Source organism: Acomys minous, assembly GCF_964271855.1.
Source record: "Acomys minous genome assembly, chromosome: 18".
NCBI lineage: Eukaryota > Metazoa > Chordata > Mammalia > Rodentia > Muridae > Acomys > Acomys minous.
Window position 1 is genome coordinate 49549134 of NC_140501.1, and position 20850 is coordinate 49569983.

The 20850-nt window shown below is 51.2% G+C and overlaps 1 protein-coding gene across 1 annotated transcript in view; it reads right to left on the minus strand.

Moving 5' to 3' along the window:
- Nucleotides 1-720: 720 nt before the first annotated feature.
- The window catches only part of PEBP4 (phosphatidylethanolamine binding protein 4), a 221631-nt gene continuing 201501 nt past the window's right edge, over nt 721-20850 (minus strand). Inside the window, exons 5-7 of the mRNA XM_084768266.1 lie at nt 14478-14523; nt 11687-11800; nt 721-1297 (exon numbers count right to left, since the gene is read on the minus strand). Coding sequence (XP_084624392.1) covers nt 1149-1297; nt 11687-11800; nt 14478-14523 — 309 coding nt within the window. The 3' untranslated portion in view covers nt 721-1148. The remainder of the gene's footprint in view (nt 1298-11686; nt 11801-14477; nt 14524-20850) is intronic.

Here is a 20850-nt window from a genome sequence, read left to right on the forward strand (position 1 = left end):
CAGCCACAACTTCCAACATCACTTCTTCCAAGAGGCCTTGCCTCTTCCATTCCTGCCAGAAACCAGGCCGCACTTACAGCCTCATAACACTGTAGTTTGTTGCTACTTGACTGTGACTATCTGATGGTTGACACCCCCCACCCCAGACTGTTGAACTCCACCAGAGTGGCACCTCTCTCTCTCCCCGTGCTGGGTCTGGTGTGGAATAGGTGTCAGCCAAAGTCACTGAATGACGCTTGTTGGATGTTAGAGCTGGAAAGGTCCACGGTCAAAAACCCAATTTCCATGACTGTTTCTTCCTTCCTCACTGCCATCACTGGGGGTGGGCGTGGGGGTGGGGGGTGGGAGTGGGGGGCTTTTGGGTGGATAAATGATTGGGCAGCTCAAGCCCTGAGACCTGGTCTCCTCCTGTCCATCTGGCTCCCAGCCTGATGTGCTCATGTTTATAAGAAATCCTCAACTTTAGGGCTAGATGCTGGTCTAGGTCTAGTCCTCTTTTGTTGTTTTTTCTTTCCTTCTCTCCTTCTTTCCTTCCTCTTCCTCTTTCTCCTTTCTCTTCCTCCTGTGTATGCATGTTCATGTGATTGTGTTTGTATACACACATGTATTTGTGCATGAATGTGAGATCAGAGGAAACCCTCAAAAATTGTTATTCCTCTCTCTCTCTCTCTCTCTCTCTCTCTCTCTCTCTCTCTCTCCTCTTTCATTTTTTGACCAGGCTGGCCTGAACTTAAACATCTGGCTGCCTCTGCTGGGATTAAAGGCATGCACTTACCACTACCTGGCTAAAACAGAATCTCTTTTTGGCCCAGATATTGGCCAAGTAGCCTTGGCTATTGGGCTGTGAGCTCTGGAGATCTGCTTGCCTCTGACTCTCATGCTTTCATCAGTGGGCTCTTTACATGGGTCCTGGATATCCTAGCCTAGTTCCTAATGCTTGCAAGGCAGGCTCTTTATTGGCTGAGCCAGCTCCTCAGCCCTTCCCTCTTTGACTTGTGAAGGAGTGCAGGTTAGAAAGCAAATCGCTAAGCCCTGGGTGACTTTCTTTTCTTTTTTTTTCTTTTAATTTGGGAGATGCCAAGAGGAGGTTTTGTCTCCAGCCCATCTGTAGTGGATTATACAGGATGTGGAAACAGCTCAGTGAATAGTTATCTTTGACCGGATTCACCTGTGGCCTCGATGTCACTTCTACCAAAATTTGGTGGCATCGGCCCGTCAAACTCTGTCATGTACTGGGTACTTGCTTCATGATTTTGCAGGTTGTGTTGCTGCACAAATCTGTCTAGGCTCCAAGCACCTAGAAAGACAGACAGATCACAGAGAGACAGTAAGCGATAGGCATTGACCTGAGATGACCTGACAGGGGCAAGCCAGCTCCAGGGAGATAGCTTTAGGAGGGTCTGGATGCTTGCAGAGTCCCCTACCATGACAGAGTTAGAGACCTGGTTGCTTGAGGATGATGATGACATGGCCCAGTGAGTTAAAGCCCCCTTGGGGTTCTTTCCCCAGGGCCTCTTATTCAGTAGACATTGCTGCTTTCTCACCTCACGTATGAAGTGTCATCAGGTAGGTGTTGACTCTTTCCATCCCCCACTTCTCTTTAGTTTTCTGACGTGACAGGGGTTTGGATACTTCTCACCCCTGCTTTCCCTAGCTGTTGGGGCTGAGATGGACAGGAACCTATTGCTGTTCTTACAATTTTTGTGCCCCCAGGGTCCTAAGTACCCCCCATGAGACATGGTCCCTCCTTGAGGTGAAGGGAGAAGGGTTGTACTTAGATCCTTGATGGGGATCAAATATGGGAGACATTTCCCTGTCTGGGGCTGGAGAATCCTAGTCAGTGCCTAGGCCAGAGGAGGTCTCTTCTCAGGGGGAGACAACCCAACATGTATCTTTTGTGAGGAGAGTGAAGGGGCATTGTGACAGGGAAGTAGGTGAATATAGGCCTAGGCACCGGGAAAGCTGAAGGAAGTGTTTGCATGTGTATTCCCATGTTCCCGTGGGTAGAGGGTTGCCAGGGGAATACAGGAAGCTTTGGTAGGTTTGGGTCTCAGATAACAAATCATTTGATGTATATCTTCCCTACCTACTTCATGGAGTATACTTATACTAATTTTTTTCTTTTCCTGTTTATTTGGATAACTGTAATTGGCATGTGTCCCGCAGTGCTTTTCGGGGTGACTAACTCTAGCAATCTTCCTTGAGTGGGAGACCATCTGAGGAGTAAGGAGTAGGCAGTGGCCCATAGTAAGGAGAGGCAGTGGCCAATCTGCCATGGTTTGTGGAGACCAGTCATCAATGGGATCTAGATGGAAGAATCCCAACATGAAGCTGGCAGCCGGAAAGTCTCTTCAGAGCCTCACCTTAGGGCCGTATTCCCCCAGTGGCCCCCAGTTATATCCATAGCCTCTTTTATAATGAAAATGAGATGAAGTCTACTGATGTTTCTTTTTCAACTTATCACCCCTCCCTACCAGGTCAGGCTCGTGTTTCAGTGATCTTCTCAAGCACTGGACATTAAAAAAAAAAAAAAAATCAAAAAACAACAAGAACAAGAACAACAACAACAACAACAACAACAACAACAACAAAAAAAAAAAAAACCAGGCCCCCAAATCTGTAATGACGATATGGAAACAATAAGAGTTGAGAGCACACCCCTGTAGGGTTTGCTAGGAGCCAGCTGTTATCACAGGAGCACTGTACACATTCCTTCATGTCACTTCTAATGTGGAGGACTGGGATTATTCTGGCTCACAGACTGATGGTAGGGGGTACCAGATGGGGTACAGGATGGGGGACCCAAGGCCTTTCAAGGCTCCTTCAAGCCTGTCTGACTCAGCATCTGCATGTTTGACTCTACTTCAAGGGCTGTAGTGTTAGAGCTTCTGCGGCTGTCCTGGGAAGGCAGCTGAGGTGCTGACAGCTTGGCCCATAGGTAGGTGATGACTACACTCGGCAGTTCCATGGTGTCGCTCTTCTTTTGTGTACACTGTGCCAGGCTAGAACCCCTGTACCCCAGGGGTCCAGGCTGGCTGGAAAGAAATGTTGTTAATCTGACCCGTGGAAAGCACGTGCAAGGTGTGTCCTCTGTATGCATGCACATGCATGCCTTCACCCCCACCTGTGTGTGTGTGTGTGTGTGTGTGTGTGTGTGTGTGTGTGTGTCCGGGACGCGATCTTGGGTGAAGTGGTGTGTGGCAGGCATAAAGGGACAAGGTGGCTTTCTCCTTTCCTCACTGAGTAAGTATGACAGGAAGGAACCTGGGTGGCAATGAGGGAATTGAAACTCATCACGAGATCACAGCAAGCTGGAGGAAAGAAATCCCCTATGTCCCGAGAGAGAGAGAGAGAGAGAGAGAGAGAGAGAGAGAGAGAGAGAGAGAGAGAGAGAGAGAGAGAGGCCTGGCTTCCCTCACGTGGAGCTGGCCACCCCCAGCTCAGCAGCTGCCTTTGTGTGAGCTCCGAGTGTCCTGAGATACTTAGGCTTCTTCTAGCTACAGTTCCAACAACACCAGGGCTTTTCAGCCACTTGGGCATCAGCCCCACAAAGCCAGGGCCTGGGGTGGCTTGTCTCCTGCTGCCTCTTCCTTTGGCTCAGCAGGGACTCTTTATGCACCCCCACTTGTTTCCTGCCACAGAGGGCGGGAGGAACTGACCCAGAGTAAGCTCTAGAAGGAAGAGGGGTGGTGACTCAGGCCCTGGGGGGTGGGGGTGGGGGATGTGGGGGAGAAATGGAGAGCTGTGGCTTCTGTGGTCACTGCTAGAAGGAAAGCCCCTTCCTGCATGGCACTGCTCTGTGTCTGAGCTGTAGGAAGAGGATGAGGCCACTACCCTGCAAGGATTCTTCTAGGGACCGGGCAGGTCAGTGAGTGCGCTGTCAGAGGCATCTAGAGGAGGCTAGGTATACCCTGGGGTATACGCTGGTGACCCTGCATCAGGGCCGCACACATCACATGCAGTTTGGGGCACCCCTTTTATGCTATAGAAGCAGCTGCGGCAGCCTTGCCAAGAGGTCACGTTTTCTGCTAACAGCTGATGGAGAAGAGGTTGACCGATGTTAACTTGGTTGAGGAAGGCAAGGGGAGCTGAAGGAGCGCTATCTTAAAAGCACAGGGGTATGGAAGATAGAGGATCCCTCTTCAGGATCCGAGAGAGGGACCACTTCTCTGAGTTTCACTCCCAGGGGATGTCATGGCTAGCAGGTTTGCAATGGCCCTCGGTGGTAATGTTCATGGCCTCTTTTTCCATTTTAGGCCCTGAGTCCTTGGTTCTGGCTTTTGCAGTTTGGAAGTGGTGTTCATCGTTTGCAGGCCTCAGGGGAAGGAGATAGACAGCTCCTCTCCCAGAATGTGTTCACTCTGAGTTGAGTGGATCTTTAGCAGGGCCTCCCTGGGCCTCTCTTAGGGATAGGGGGCGGTAGCGGCTTTATCTCGTTTCGTCCCCGACCTCAGTGAGTTTCTTATGTCACCTGATTAACACTGGAAGAAACCTAGAACCAGTCTTGGTTGGGGGAGGCCTTGTTCAGTAGCACAGCTTTGTAGCTGACTCCCGACTGATGCTCACAGACCCTTTAGCGAGCCCACTTCCAGATTTCCAGCCAGCATAGGTCAGGGCTGCCTGGCCTTACTCTGGTGAAAGACAGTTTTCATCTGACCCTTTCATCTTAGGGATGTGGGGTCGGGAGGCTAAGAGAGACAGGTGGAGATAAGGTGGAGGTTCAGATAAGATGGAGAAAAAAAAAAAAAAAAAGACCAGGTTCTTAGCTATTGACTTTGGCCTCCTGCCTGAGGCAGTCCAAACAGTGACTTAGGCACCCTGGGTCTTAGCTACGGAGTCTCAAGACAAGTGACTTGTATCTGTCCAGCCTCTTCCCTGGCCTTGACCTTGCTCTACTCTCCCATTTAGGAGAACAGGGGATGGTGGCTCTGAAGAAAACAACACAAATTCAAGTTGGACCTAATAACCGCCCCACGGAGAGCCCATCTCAGGCCTGTAATTTGTTTGGCTCGCCAGGGCTGGATGTGGTGATGGGAGTGCTGATGCCTTTCCCTGGAGATTAATGATGTCCTGGCAGTGGTAGGCGGGAGGCCTGAGCCTTTTATTTTTTTGTGCCATTAAATGACATCCAGAGACTTTCGCTGGGGAGCTGAAAAGCCCTCGTTCCATCACATCCAATTACTTCTGGAGAGTATTTGCTGAGTGGCTGATCCTGCTGGCTTGAGAGGCTTTGGGACAGAGGGACCACTGGGACCTGGGACTTTGGTCCCATGTGGGCAGGAGAAAGGCTGGGTAGGCTCATGGTGGTGAGGGGCTGTCTCTGTTCTCTGTAGAAGAGAACCCAGGAGAGGTGGGGAATGTGAGGGGATTTCTAACTGTTCAGCCAGAGGGTACTGGGGCCTCCTTCTATCTTGTGGCTGAGGAGAAAGGGAGAGAGGAAGGAATTCAGTGGCCAGGTTGGCCCCGACCAGGTCCTGTATTTGGCAGTAGCAATGGCTGGCTAGAACTTGGGGGTTATATGTGGGTTCTCTGTGATCGACCTGTCCTCTTTTGCTTTGAATGGTTGCTGTTCAGCCTGCCGGGGGACATATTTCTCCAAGAGACATAACCTGCAGCCCACAGAAATTTCAGATAGTTCCTGGACAGGGTGCCCGACTGTGTGCTGTCTAGGACCTTCCTGGCTGGGCGCCTGCCAGGAACCCAGAGATACCAAGTCCTGCCAGGTGGGTGGGAGCCTATGGAGGCAAAAGAGAGCTGTCTGCCACACAAGCCCACAGGGAGATGTGATCAGGGCCTAGGCCCTGAGGGATTCTGGGGCCAGGCCAGGTGAACCACTGTGGGAGGTCATGGGGGGGGTTGGGTTGGGCTGTTTTGCAGTGGGCCCTGTTATGTGTGTGTTTGTGTCTGTCTGTGTGTATGTGCTGGAGGGTGGTAGTTTGAGGGTGGAGCTGTTCTTCAGATACGACCTCTTTTCTTCTTGAGCCTCTCTGATTCAATTTGTAACTCCCTGACTTTCTCTGAGCTTTAGCTTTTGCCTCCAGGCCTAAAGGGGGCCCTTCCAGCCTTGCTCTTGAATGTCACCACTGACTTTGGTTTAGGGCTCTGTTGCCTTCATGCCCACGATGGTCCTGTCTCACCGTGAGAGCCCTGCAGGTGTTCAGATCCATAAGCAAGACTTAGAAGCCATTGCGTGGCAGGCCCATGCCTGTTCCTCCTCTTTGACCCTGGAATTCAGATGTCTGTCTGTGTGCACTGGGGTACACTTTACAGCTGCCTGTCTAGTGTCACACCCTAACCACTCCTGCTTGCCGTTTTCATCCTTTTTTTTGCAATAGAAAAAAACCTTCCCCACTCAAAGTCCCGGAGGTGGTGACTGCCACAGTGGGCCCCATCCTGGGCTTGTGGTCTTTGAGTGGTTTCTGGAGCAAGTGGTGGCAATGCCATCTTGTCATCTCATAGGACATAGATCATGGAGAACCCATGGATATTCCACAGATCCCAGCCAGCCAATGCTCCTACCAAATGACTGCCAGGCCCTTCCTCCTAATCGCTTCCATGTCCCCGCACACAGGAGGAACATGAGACTGGCTTGTGATAACTGAGAGCCAGTGGCTTAGATACAGCACAGTGTAGACTAGAGCTCTCTAGGAGTTTGAGGCTTAGTCAGAGACAAGAAGGGGGTGTCGCATAAGATGATCACCTTCAAGCTCAAGGCAAGAGATAGCCGCTTCCTGCCTGGCCCTGGCCCCGGCCCAGAGCCCTGACATCTGGTGGTCTGGAGGAGAGAGGAGGCTGAGTGTGTTGGTACCAGTGTCAGGAGCCCCTTGCCAGGAGCAGTGCCTACTAACACTGAAGAAACCCCGGCAGATGTCTGAGCACAGCGGAGTATTAGGAGACCTTGACACAGTGATGGGGACACAAACGGGAGCATGTAGGGCAAGGCTGAGCTGAGAAGGGACAGCCTCCTCCCCACTCCCCCAACCCCTCCCCCCATTGCTGCGGGCACACTGGGGAACAATTCAGAGTGGGGGAGGGAAGCAGTTGGCCCTTCTAGATTATCAAGATAGGGAATGATGAATCAGTTGGCAACATTTGAGGCTCCTAGAGATCTCTGTGTGTGTGTGTGTGTGTGTGTGTGTGTGTGTGTATGCACACGCGCGCGGGGGTGGAAGGTGGGATGTGGGGGCAGGGGGATGGGGGAGGGGGACTATGGGGTCAATTGGTTCTTCTAGAATATGGATATGGAAATGTCAAGACCAAGGCTGCTGCTAGGAAGAAGGTATAGCGAAACCACGGAGAGTCCATAGATTAGCTGAGGCTATGTCTCGGGCTTTGAGCATGTGTGTGTGCATATACATGAGTGTGCATGTGTGTGTACAAGTGTGTGTGTGTGTGTGTGTGTGTGTGTGTGTGTGTGTGTGTGTGTAGCTAGGATAGGACCAGTCAATTAGGAAGCAGAGAGTGGAAATCCAGTACATCCTACACCAGAATCACCTCTAGCTCCTAGTCTGGACAAAGCACGGCCTTTAGGATGATGCCACTGAAATATGACCCACCATTGTCAGAGGCAGTGGTTTCAGGGGTCCTAATGATATCTGATATGTTCGGATACCTTCTCCTAAGTAATCTCTGTGTTCCAGTTCTCAGGCTACAGCAGGGTCACACACACACCCACACACCCACACACACCCACACCCCCCCCCCACACACACACCCACCCACCCACACACACACACACATCCAAGGGAACAGAGACTTGCAGTTCTCCTTCGTCCTGTCAGCAGGATATTGTGCAGGACTTAGCATGTGACATTGTCCCAGGGGGTGCAGAGGGCATTGGACATTCATGACAAGAGAGGAAGGGGCCATGGCATGGGAGTGTGGCATCATGGCACCACAGGACTTCCTAACTAGATCAGAATGGCTTGAACCCCTCTCTAGGTCCTCTCTGTGGAAACCTCCCCTTAGAAATATCTGGGGGCGGCCCTTTTAGTCAATCTTGTCATCGCTCTCATCCACACAGCAGAACTCAGAAAGGAAGAGCACAGAAAGTAAACTTAGGAGCATATCAGTTCCAGGCCATTCTACTGTAGGATATTTCATTCCATTTTGATGAGACAGAAGTCAAGGTGCAGGGGTCTGAGGTGGCTTGTCCAAGGTCACACAGTGATTAAGAACTTGAATGTCAAGATGTCTTTATTCTCTGAATACATGTATTTGTCCTGAGTCATGGGACAGAGCAGGATCCTGAGGAGGGTTTCACCCTCTTGGCTTTAAATGATGCCACCTGCCACTCATTACCAGTCACAGCAGGCTCAACGGCAATTCATTGCCACATACACATGAGTCCCGAAAAGGACAAGGGCCCTGAATTGGAATAGGACACAATTGGTTCGACATATTTTTGTTTTTCATGTGAACTGTACCTCGTGTCACACTGGGGACCTTTAGGTTACTTTAGTTTCAAAACTGCCTTGCAAACATTTCTTATAATTGTCTAGCTAATTGGCTCAGCCAGCTGTCTTTTTAGATGTCTCCTTGCCTTACTTGGATAGCTTTACCTTTCCCCTTCAGCCTCTAGAAGCTGCCCTTGTCTGTTCACCCTAGGGGATACGGCAACTGGTTCTAGCATAGCATACCATGGCTCTAGTCCTAGGGACAGCAAACTAGAACAAGGCAAGTCCTGGGGCTTGTGTTCGTTGGCAGAGCCCTATGCCCTGACCTGAGTGTTGGTTTTGCCTAGGGCTCTATGAGTTCCTAAGTCCTGTAGGATAAGTGCAGAGTGTACCAGGCTCTCAAAGGAGTTATGCAAGGACCACAGCAGTTTCAGCTTTTGCAATTGTGCTGGGTCCATCTCTGCTGGCCTCTCGCTGCCTGCTATCAGCAGACATCCTGACTGGGGGGGGGGGCTCCTGCCCCCTTTCTCTGGTTATTCAGATTGCTTGTCACCAAAGAGCTGTTTTTTGTTTTTTGTTTTTTAATGTGCTACCTCTCCCACAATCTCCACTGGCTGCTTGTGGCTTACCCACGAATGCCACACTTACGGTGGACCTTTGAGAGTGCCCACAAGCTTTCCTCTGTTTATTCAATATTTTCTTTTTTCTTTCTTTCTTTTTTTTTTCAAGACAGGGTTTCTCTGTTACCCTTGCTCTGTAGACCAAGCTAGCCTCGAACTCACAGAGATCTTCCTGTTTCTGCCTCCTGAGTCCTGGGATTAAAAGTGTGCACCATCATTGCCACCTGGCTTGCTCCCTACTTTCTTACTTGAAAAAGAAAGAAAGAAGGAAAGAAAGAAAGAAAGAAAAAAAGAACTTTTGCATCTCTGGTTTCCACAGACAAGAGCTCACCTTCCTTCATACCAGAGTTCAGACCTTCTTCTGTAGGACACAATCTATACTCCACTCCTCCATGAAGCCCCAGGACAAGATGCCTATAGACTGGCTGCCAAAGAGCACCTCATCTTTTTGGATAGGAAGCTGAGGCCCCGAAAGCATTAGCACCAGCTACAAAGTGGAACCAAGACTTCCTCACCCCACAGCAAGACACCTTTGTGGTCCACCTGGATGAAGTGGGGGTACTGTCCTGGAGAGACAGAGACCCCAGATCCCCCATCCACATGGTACTATTGTGTCCCCAGAGTCAGAACAATTAAGGGCTTAATTATAAGCTGTTCCGAGCTGTTATTTAATCAGTCCCCAAACTGGACTGTCAGCTCCTTGAGGGCAGGGAAAATCCTGTGGGCTCTGGGGACTGTCTCCTCTTGGCATAAGGCTAAGCACTTGGAAGGTACTCCCCCATGGTAGGACCAGAATCTTTGGCAGCAAAGAAAACTATGGAGGCCTTATTCTGCTCAGATGCGTGCAAGGTGCATGTGTGAGTGTGAGTGTGTAAGGAATGGTGGTTCCGGTAAAGATCTAAAGTTTCAGGCCCCATAGATTTGTGGGTTTCTTGCCTTACCATCTGCCCTAGGAGGAGAGGCCTTCTGTGCTGAGTACTTGAGCCACTGTGTTTGCGTCATGGCTGTTAGGCTATGGCCACATACCAGGAGTCCTGTCATAGCAGAACAAGCAATGTCTTGGACACACACTGTCCCCTTCCTCTCCTGTCCCCGTCATTCTTCTTCCTGGCATCCTCTAATGCTCTCTCTCACTTCTATCCTGTCACAACAAAACCAGCTTCTCAGCATGAGCCTGTCCTACGGTCTAAGGTAGAGTGCCTATTCTACAGGAGTCTCATGGGATGGGTGGGAGCTATGTAGAGGGCACCTTGCAGCTACCCAGCCTCAGTAGCCTCCTGTGATTTTGGTCAGATTGGTACCCAGGAAGCTGGGGAGACAGAAAACTTGCTTTGGTCTGGTCAAGATGCATCCTCCCCCTCCCCCATCTTTCTTCACACATGATGTCCAGATTTAAAAGCATGGCCTTGGCTGGGCGGTGGTGGCACACACCCTTTAATCCCAGCACTCTTGGGAGGCAGAGGCAGGAGGATCACTGTGAGTTTGAGGCTAGCCTGATCTACAAAGCTCTGGGACAGCCAAGGCTACACAAGAGAAACCCTGTCTCGGGGGGGGGAAAAAAAAAACCTAAAAAGTAAAATAAAATAAATTAAATTAAAAACATGGCCTTGGTAGAGCTGCTTAAATAGATTTGTGTGTTGGCCAGGCACTGAAGGTACCTGAGAGGGTTCATGGGTGGAGCGGTGGCACCATCTTGGCTCCAGGGGCCGAGTCTTTTGTGATCCATGCTTCCTCGCCCCCACCTACCTTGCTCAGCACACATCTAAAGGGCTCCACCAGCATGCCAGTCCCTTTCTGGCCTTTAGCTCCTTACCTCAGGAGCCTCAGGCGCACAGGGGATGTGACAATACCTGTGCTGGCTTCCCAGTGGGTGGAAGCTAGTTGGGGTTACTGGGGGAGAGGAAATGGCTGCCCACAACTGCCTTCCCCTTCACCTTTTGCACAGCCCGGGGCATGTGTGTTCTTATGTTCCCTTACACTGAGACCTGTGAGTTCTGCAGGATCTTCCCTTTCCTGAACCCGGGAGGTGATGGAGGGCACAGGATCACTGTATTCCCATTTCCCCCCCCAGAGACTTCTAAGGCACACAGTTGAGTTACCCTCAGTCTGTTTCGGAAGCCATCTCATCTTGCTTCCTAGCCCCTCTGGCACAATGACTGAGGCCAAGCAGGCCAGGTTAGCCCTGAGAAGGCTGTGGAAGTGTGTCCTCTCCAGGGTCTGAGGAGGAGTGCTCAGAGGAGCTGGGGGAGGGGGGGGGCGTGGCTGGGGACATCTTTGCCCCAACACTGAGATGGCAAGGCAGATCAAGCAATTAACCACCAATGAAGACAGACCAGCAGGGTGGCATTCCAGGGTACTCTTGCCCAGATTGGCCTCAATTATAGGGCACAATTACCCGCTGAGGTGTTGTAGGGCAGTTGCCTGTACATGCCATGCAAAGTTTTGGGGGTGCCCCTAAGCTGATGTGTTTACTTCTGGGAGACCACATCTGAAGCCAACCTCCTTTAGGACATTAGCCCCAACCACCCCCAAGAAACGCTGCCCTTTGACCCCAGCCTCCAAGACTCATGGTAGAAGCTCACATTCTGACTTCCCTATGAAGACACACAACTTCAGTTCTGCCCCCCAGAATCTACCATGGCTTCACTGTGAAGATCCGCAAGGCCTCACCTCGGTCTTGGTTCTCATTGGCTGGGATAGAAATGGCGCTGTTTCCCTGACGGTAGACGAAGAACTGGTAGCGGTGTAGACCAGTGGTCGGGGGTGGGGTAGGAGGGTTGTATTCTGTAAGGAAAAGGACAGGAGACACCGGTGGTTTCACCACCATGCTACCCGGGGTGAAGTTTCTGCTTATAACATCTCCTGGCTACTCTTAAAAAATAAATAAATAAATAAAATAAAATAAAATAAAAATCACCTGTGGTTTTCCATCTCTGGTGACCTTCCTGGGCCACCCAAATGAAGTCACACCCATTGGGTCCCTCCCTCCCCCCACTAGGACTTAGGCTTGGTGGGATCTCACACTTGGTGTCTTTATTTATGGTGTATGTTTCGGATAGGTGAGGGTGTTGTTGTTGGGAGTGGGGCTCCAGGTTGGCATGAAGGGCTGAGGCTCCCAGGCCTTTCTGGGCCAGCAGATGGGTGTTGGTGGTGGCCTGTCTTTGTGTTAGTCTATCCTGATGGACTTCCTGCCTCAGAAGAAAAACCCTTCTTCCCCTAGGAGTGCTTGGTGGTGGGTTTTAATTATGTTATTTTTTTTTTTTTAACCTGGCATTTCAATCCCTGAAGAAGTCAGTTTCTTGGCTGGTTTGAGAGGGTCTGGAATTGGTTACCTGGGTTAGTGGGGCAGGGTTCAAAAGGTTTGATTACAGGCACTGGAGAAGCTGGGAAGCTCAGGGCCCTGGGGGACAAGGCTCCCTCCCTTTCACTTTCCCTCTTGGAGGCTGGCTGCTTTGGGGTGGGAGGTGGGAGGTGGGGTAAGACTGTAGTTTGAAGATGTATATCCCTTTGCCTCATGCCTACTCAGCAACCAGCAACCCCACCCCCACCCCCACCCCCCACCCCCGGGGGACTTGGTTGGCCTGGCCTAGGTGTTCTAAGCTGGAACTCCATTCAAGACTGCTGTGCCCCTCCCAACTCCCCTCTTCCTATTTCCTTTCCCCAGGAGGACACACTCCCATACACCTCCATCCCCCGCCCCCAACCCCAAGCCAGGAGTCTTCCCTGGGTTGGGGTTAGTGGTGGCCTGGGGGAAGGGCAGGCATGATGGCAAGGACGCGCTAGTGGGATGGGAACAGCGGTACTTCATGATCCTGCTCCTCCTTTCCTCTCTTAACTGTGAAACAAAAGCAGGACTGGCTGTTTGGCACTGCTGGAAGTGTTTCTCACAGTATACTTCTGGCTACTGGGTCACCAGCAATACCGAGAGCCAGGGGATTTCCTGACTGCTCATTTTCCCCACTGAAGATCAGATTGTGTGTGTGTGTGTGTGTGTGTGTGTGTGTGTGTGTGTGTGTGTGTGTGTGTGCGCGCGCGCGCGTGCGTGTGTGTTTGCTGAGGGAACAGGAGCAGAGTGTGCCAAGAGCCCTGTGCATTTGTGTGGCTCAGGGTCTACAAGAGTGATGGCACGCCACTGTTCTGAGGCTGCTTTGGAGCTTCTGAATTTAGGTAAATCAGGGGATCCCCTCTCAAACACGTCTGGGGCTAAAAAGGTGCCTGAGCGTGGAGTGCGAAAAGACTGTCGCTTCATGGACATGGGTGTGTGGAAGGCAGTTGTCTCAGGTGGCTTCTGGTCAGGCTGGTGGGTGCAGGGGTTACCCGTGAGGTTGGGTACACTTCTCATGGGCAAGGACAGGCGTCACCATTCGGCCATGGTCAAGACTGAAATTAGAATTAAGGATTTAATCTCAGGGAAGACGAGGGTTTAACCCCTCTTATTAGGGCTTTCTTCGATATAATTTCCTATTCAAAACCTCCGGAAGTGAAGATTTGGGAGTTGGGGTTGGGTACCCCACACATTGGCTGTGTATATAACAATTTCCTTGCACTCAGGCCTTGGTAAGCTCCATCTTTCTTTTCTCTCTGTTTGGGTTTTGTTGTTGTTGTTGTTGTTGTTGTTGTTGTTTTTTGAGACAGGGTTTCTCTGTGTAGTCCTGGCAGTCTCGGAACTCGCTTTGTAGACCAGGCTGGCCTCGGAACTCGGAGATCCACCTGCCTCTGCCCAGGAAGGTCCATTTTTTATGGTGAGGAAACTGAAGTTCCAGTAGGAAGTGGAGCTGGGAGGGGCCTACATGATGCCAGCCCGTGCTGCTGCTTCTTAGACTGCGTGGGGCCATTTGTATTCAGTCTTTTGTCTGTGGCCACCAGACACCACCACCCTTAGCATCCAGGGCACACCTTGGGGGTGGAGACCTAGGAGGGAAGGGGTCTGGGGGGGGGGTCTGGAAAATTTGGCCACGAGTGCCCTCTAGCCAGCTATACCCTCGGCCGGACTCTTACCTTTCTGGTGACATGATAAGGGAAGCCCTTCCTCCACCCCCTCACCCCAACTTTAGCTTTGGCTTCTTTAGAAGTAGACCTCGGGGCTGCAAGTATGGCTCAGTGGGTGGAGTACTTGCCTACAATGCTTGAAGCCCTGGATCCCATCCCCTACAGGCCTGGAGTCCTAGAACTCAGGAGCGGAGGCAGGAGGATCAGAAGTTCAAGGTCATTCTTGAACATGAGAATACATGACTCTGATTGGAAAACAAAACAAACAAGAAAACAAAAACAAAACAAAACAAAACAAAACAAAACAATCCCCCCCCTTCCTTGATGGTTGTGGTGACATCCCAGCCTACAAGTGACCGCTACTGCTGATGTTTGCATGTTGTGAATTTGCACATCATGACTTTGTGTTACTCTTATGACTGTCAATAACGCCCTGGCTGTGGAGAAAGGGGTGCTGGAGGGATCCACTCACCTGTTATCACATTGCCCCGAATGTTCCCATCTTTCATGGTAGCACCCTAAAAGGAGAGAGGGGGGAAGACTGTGGATTACTTCCTGGGCAGTGGTGGTAAAGGCTAACTCTTGCTGCAGCTTCAGCAACGGGGGGCCCACCTAGGTCTTTAGCAGCTGACTTTTCTTTGGGAGCAGGATGGATGAGGGGTGTGGCTGCTTCTGGGAGAGGACTTTGGGGTTGGAAAATGGTACGTCAGGGAGCCTGAGGGAGAGGAGATACAGGGTGTCAAGGGATGGGAGGAGTCCTGGAGGCAGAGAACAGACACCTGACCTCTGAGGGATCCAGATAGGAACCTTCCCAAAGGGCTGCTGTGAGGATCACAGCACCTGAGACTGGGTGCAGGGTGTTTAACTGTTCACTGGGCACTAGGCCTGGCTGTCCTTAGCTACTGGCTAGGTAACCTGTCTTCGTAGAGGGGAGACCTCTGCCCGCTCTGGACCTTTTAGCTTAGGAGTCAAAGAAGCAAAGGGAGGTCACCGAGGAGAGAGGACTGCCTGACTAGACTCAGTCACAGCTCTGGGCAGTCTCTTTGGCCTCAGTTTCTTTCTCCGCTTCCCTCTGCCCTCCTTCCTTCCACTCAGTGTCTGTGGGATAATGAGTTGCTCCTGGAGGCGAGTGCTAATTATTGTTTTTGCAGGACTGGTGGATGCTTAGATGAAAGAGACTGGAGCCAGGCCCCTGGGTCTGTGCCACAGCTTGGGGCCCCAGGCCATGCCAGGGAGCCCTGCGGGCCCCTAGGTGTGGGGTTTTATAGCCTTAATGATGATCATTAGTGTGGTTCTTAATTGGTTCTGCCAACACCTAACTGTGCCCTGGCCCCCTTTCCATCCAGGCCTTCCCAGGGCAGTCTATGCCTCTTACTCCCTGAGAGTGGAGGCAGGATGGAGGGGTGGGGTGGGGTGGGGAGGTGAGGGCTATACCCTGGTTAGCTGACTGCCCATTCTAGGACCAAGAAGGGGCACTGATGGCGGGGGGGGGGGGGTGAGGGGGTGGGGGGGAGAGAGGGAGAGGGGAAGGACAGGATCTCTTCTGCTTTAGGCTATGTTCGTCCACTGTTCAGGGTGTCCTTGCCCTTGTCCCTTCCCTAGGTTCAACCATAAGGGTCTAAGCCATCTTTAGTTGGGAGAAGAGGCAAGAGGTTAGACAGAAGCCTCCATCATAAGTCAGCTGCATCTGATTTTCTCCATCCTTTTTCTTCTCTTCCTTCCCTCCCTCCTTCCCTCCCTCCTTCCCTCCTTTCTCAATCCCTTCAGCCTGAGGTACACCTGGGCAGCCTTGCATCGGTGCAGCCTGCCTGGCACTTCTCTCACTGCAGTTTCCACTTCGGGCCCTGGTGTTGTCTGGGGCTGGCATCAGACCCAGATGTGACCAGAAGCTGAGGGGGCTGAGGTTGAGGTGGGAGTGGGGTAAAGGTTTGGAGCCTGGAGGCCTTTCTCCTCAGCGTCTGTCCCTTCTAGGCGGGGGTGGGTGGGTGGATGGGGTCAGGATGCCTAGAAGCACTCTCCTAAAATAGCTCTCTTGACTGCCCTTAACAAGATGGGGAGGAGGCAGGGAAGCCCAGCCCTGCAGCCTGCTCTCTCTTCTCTGGGCCTTCCCCCTCATTCCTCTCCAAGGCAGTGCAGCCAGTAGTTTGTTTAAACCAAACAATAGCAACCTAGGCTGGCTGTTTCTTTTCAATCCTCATGGGCTTGGGTCCCACCCATAGCAATAAACAGGCTTGGCTCCTCCAGTTGAGGGCAGGGAAGCAGTGAGGGTGGGGGCTGAGATCTTTGGGTCAGGGAGCTGCTGTTGTGGAATCAGAGCTGGGCCCATGTGGAAAGTCTGACTTTTGAAGCCTTGCTCAGGCCCTGGGAGTATCTTTCTTTCTCAGTAGGGCTGCTGGGCAAAGTCTGGATGCAAACCCTTGGGTTGGGCTTACAGAATCATGCTGCCTGCCTGCCTGCCTCTCTTGTGCAGGTCTCTCTGCACCTGTGTTTCACTGGGTGCGAAGGGCATTTAGATGCTTGGGGTGGCCTCAGTTGGTCCTACAGACAGATGTTGCTCTAGCTGCCAGGATGCTCCAGAACATGGTGGTGGGGGATGCATATGCAGTGAGTGTACAGGGTAGCTGTGACTTGCTTAGGTTGGGGGAGGGTGGCTAAGTGTCCTGGAGGGGCTGACATTCCTACTATGGGAACAACGCCAGTAAGGAAGTCAAACTCTACTTTAAAAAAAAATATTTTCTGTATATGAGTGCTCTATCTGTGTGCACACCCATGTGCCAGAAAACGAGACGTTTCCCAGATGATTGTGTTGCTGGGAATTGAACACAGGACCTCTGGAAGAGCGGACAATGCTCTTAACCACTGAGCTGTCTCTCTAGCCCCAAGCCAAACTCTAAGAGCTGAGAAAATTGGAGCCCAGAGAGACTAGACAAACTGTCCCAGGCCATTTGAGTAATGAGTGGGAGAGCTCCAGAGTGCTCAGGGAGTGAGGGGCCCTGAGACTCCCAAGGCTGAATGATCAAGGGCTCAGGCCTTTCAGCTCGTGTTGCTGCCTTGTGCCTTTTCATGATGTCTTGACAACCCCGTCGCTCCGCTGGTAGGTAAGCATTTTCAGTCAACCATTGTTAAACACACAGACACTGAATGAGCGTGTGGCTCAAAAGAATGGGGTGTTTAGCGTGTGTGGAGTGTTGGGCTTAGTGATCAGTACTAACCCGAACCAAATAGTATCTGGAGAACTAGAGGCTACAATGGAAATGGCTCTCATCCCATCCCATCCCATCCCATCCCAGCTTTTCTAAAATATCTTGGGAGAAGATCATATCCAGGCCAGAGAGTTGGAATGTTGAAGGATGGTCCAGACTCAGTAGTAGAATATAATGAGATGCTGAGAAATGCCAGCTCTGCCCTAGAGGGGCCGTGACGGGGGTGGCTAGGGACCTGGTTTTGGAGGGACACAGATACCACACTTGCCCTTTTGAAGGAGGACCTACAAGAGGCCAGGGACCATTGAGAGTCCTCAATACCTTTAGCCTCTTCCTGCTGGCCCCAACTTGCTGGCTCCACCTGCTCTGGCAGACCCCAGGTGTTCTTGGATTTCTTCGAGACCCAGAAAACACAGCCAGCCTTTTCCTTTTTTTTTTTTTTTTAACATGAAGACAGACTGAAATTTTCAAAATGAACTTTTCTAAATGCTCAGTTAAAAAAATATATAATTTACAAACACCGTAGATGCGGTTGGATTTTTCGACCCTCGGGAACAAGGGTAGGAAGCCAAGAATGGGCTTCTCAGAGGACTGGGGTCCCTTTAGGTGTGTTTGTGTCATGCACCTAGGAGGACATTTCGGAGCTCTCACAAATGTCAAAGACATGGCTGTGGGGAAGCAACCTTTTCCTGGAATCAGTATCTTTTGGGGGAGGGGAATCTGTGGGTATCCAGGGTCAGGGGAGGCGTGGGAAATTGCTCTGTAGGGCAGACCCTGTGTATGCAGGTTGTAAGGGCAGCAGCTGTTCTTGTTTCTTAGATGTTGGTCCTGTGTGCGTATGTATATGTGCATACACACACTTATGTGAATGCATCCGCATATATGTATATGCCATAGGGTGCTGGGTATACACGTCACTACTTGGCATAGGAATTCACCCAAATTATAGTTAGGGATAGAGTCCAAGGTGTGCATTCTAGGCTAGCACCCTACTACTAGGCAACAACACGCCCAGCCCCATCACGAAAGGTTCCAACTGCAGAGAAGCATCAGGACTCTGGGAGCACATGGGTCTCTGTGCATGGGGCTTCCTTTTATGGGGTTCCCTCTCAGCACCCACTGTCCCCCTGTTGAGCCAGCTTAGAACTTGGAGATATTTAGGGAAAGTTGAGGCTTGATTGAGAGTCACAGGAGGCAAGTTTCTTCTGGCTGCTTTGTCTCAGGTTAAGTCAAAAGCATGGTGCTGGAAGTGTGTGTGTGTGTGTGTGTCTGTCTGTCTGTCTGTCTGTCTGTCTGTTTATATCTGTCTGTCTGTAGCCTCTTTTGACTCATTTTTTGATTCTCCAGGGTACTATTTGTTGTCTGATCTCGCAGCACTCCCTACATGGGAAGATGGAGAGCAGTAGACCAGGCAACCAGACAGGAAGTAGAGGGGTTCCTGCTTCTCCAGGGCAGGGACTATATCCTGCCATCATTGTTCCCCTGGGATGTCTTGCGCACGGTGGCATGGTGGCACGGTGGCACGATGGCACGGTGGCACAGTGGCACGGTGGCACGGTGGCACAATGGCCCGGTGGCGGGGGATATTGCCTCCCTTACCTTTGCTATTTATTTATTATGACATATACAGTGCTCTGCCTGCTTGTACACCTTCAGGCCAGACGAGGGCGTCAGATCACACTATAGATGGTTATGAGCTACCATGTGGTTGCTGGGAATTGAACTCAGGATCTCTGGAAGAGCAGTCAGTGCTCTTAACCTCTGAGCCATCTATACCCTTTGTTTTCTCTCCTTATGGAGGTAGTTGTGTGCTACCTCTACGAGGCCCCTCACCCACCACCACCCGCGCAGAAAATCCAACAGCTAAAGGCTCCGGCTCTTGATATGGTTCGTGAGTGGGTGGGTGTGGAAGGGGCCTGGCTGTTGGTTGTTGGCCTGCTGGCTTCATTCTGCTGCAATTACCTACAGGCAAGTAGCCACCCACTCTGGGGGCGGTCCTTTCAAAGGTCCTCCGGCTTCCTGACCTCCAGGTTAGAGAGGGTCATGGCACATTTCCTCTACCACTCAGGGGATGATTTAATCTCTTCACCCACCTCTTCCCATTTACAGGGAGGATTCAATCACTTGTGCCTGACCAGGGATTCCCTCTGGCAGAGAGGAAAGTTTCACCTTTTTTTTTTTCCTTTCAGGGAGAGTGGAGGGCATCGAAAGAGCCCCAAATTCAAAAGGCAAGGCACAGAGAGAAAAGGAAGCGTGGTAGGAGAAATGTGCAACACAGAGAGTCCCTTGGGTAGAAAAATGAAGAAAGACAAACCGCGCAAAGGAAAATAAAACAAACAACAAAGCAGAACAAAAGCCAAAACAACAACAACAACAACAACAACAACAACAAAATCAAAACAAAACACAAAGAGAAACTAGAAACGGAGTCCAGACTGCCTGACACTGGCACGGAATGAGGAAAGTTCCTCGCTGTTTCGCACAGCTGCCTGCAAGCTGCCAAGTGGCGAAGGAGCCAGGGAAAGGCACAACACTGGAAAGTGCTACCCAGCAATCTGTGTATTCTGCAATTAACAAGGGCCAAGTGAGTGGAAGGCACTGACAGCTCCCAGGCTCTGAGATTCCCCAGAGGCCGTGGCTGCCAGGCCACCAAATGCCAGCCTGGAGGAGACCCAGCTCTGGAGCTGGTGCCTATTTATTCTAAGGGAAAGACTTCCAGTCAATTAACCCCATGGCCTGCTCTTGCCCTGGGGCCTGGTCACTAGGGCAAGTGGAATGAAGCCCATGGGAAGTGGTAAGATGGAGGCACACAGCTCTGAAGCTTCCTGTCAACTGAGTGCTTCTAGACCCCCGGGTGTAAGATGGCCAATTATTTTGCACACCTGTTTCCTTCAACGTATGTCAAGATCAAAGACTTGTTGGGGCTTTCCCCTTCTGCCCTCATGGGCAGTAGAGACAATATTTAGAACAGGCCGCCGAATGGGCAGCAGATCCTGGTACCTTGACACCAATTGACGACAGGACCCCTGGGCTTTGATTCTGAGCTTGGTTTCAACTCTAGGTCTTCAGATACCGTGGTGGAGGAGGGTGAGGTATAGCTGACAGGGGATGGTTTGCTTTTTCCAGGAAGTAGTGGCCCAGGATGGGAGGAACATCATCCAGGGCTTAAGCACTCTTTATCACTACTGGGCTAATAGGCAAATTCCCCCAGGCTAAGGTCAAGGTTGTCTGTGGCTTTGAAAAGTAGAAGTGGCCCCAGCCCTTTGAGATACGAGTGGTGTCTCGGTAAAGTCCTGCTCGCTTGACACTGTGCATGGAGTTGGGTCTGAGGAGTGATGGCTGGAGAGCTGGGAAGATGAAGGATGGATGAGATGTCCTAGAGCCCACAGTCCAGAGAAGCAGATAAATTAACAACGAAACAACTGTGGTCATCGAGGCCCGTGAGAAGTGCTCAGATGACAGCAGACACAAATAATAGGGGGAGAAGAGAGCGGAATCCTAAAAAGCTATGGCGAGGAGGCTAGTCTTTGGGTGTTGATGGATATGTAGTCGTGTTTGGATAAAATGGGAGGGAAGGACAGCTTAAGGTGGGAAACCTGCCTGCTATTTTTCAAGTCTGCAGTGTCCCCCGCAGGCTGGGTG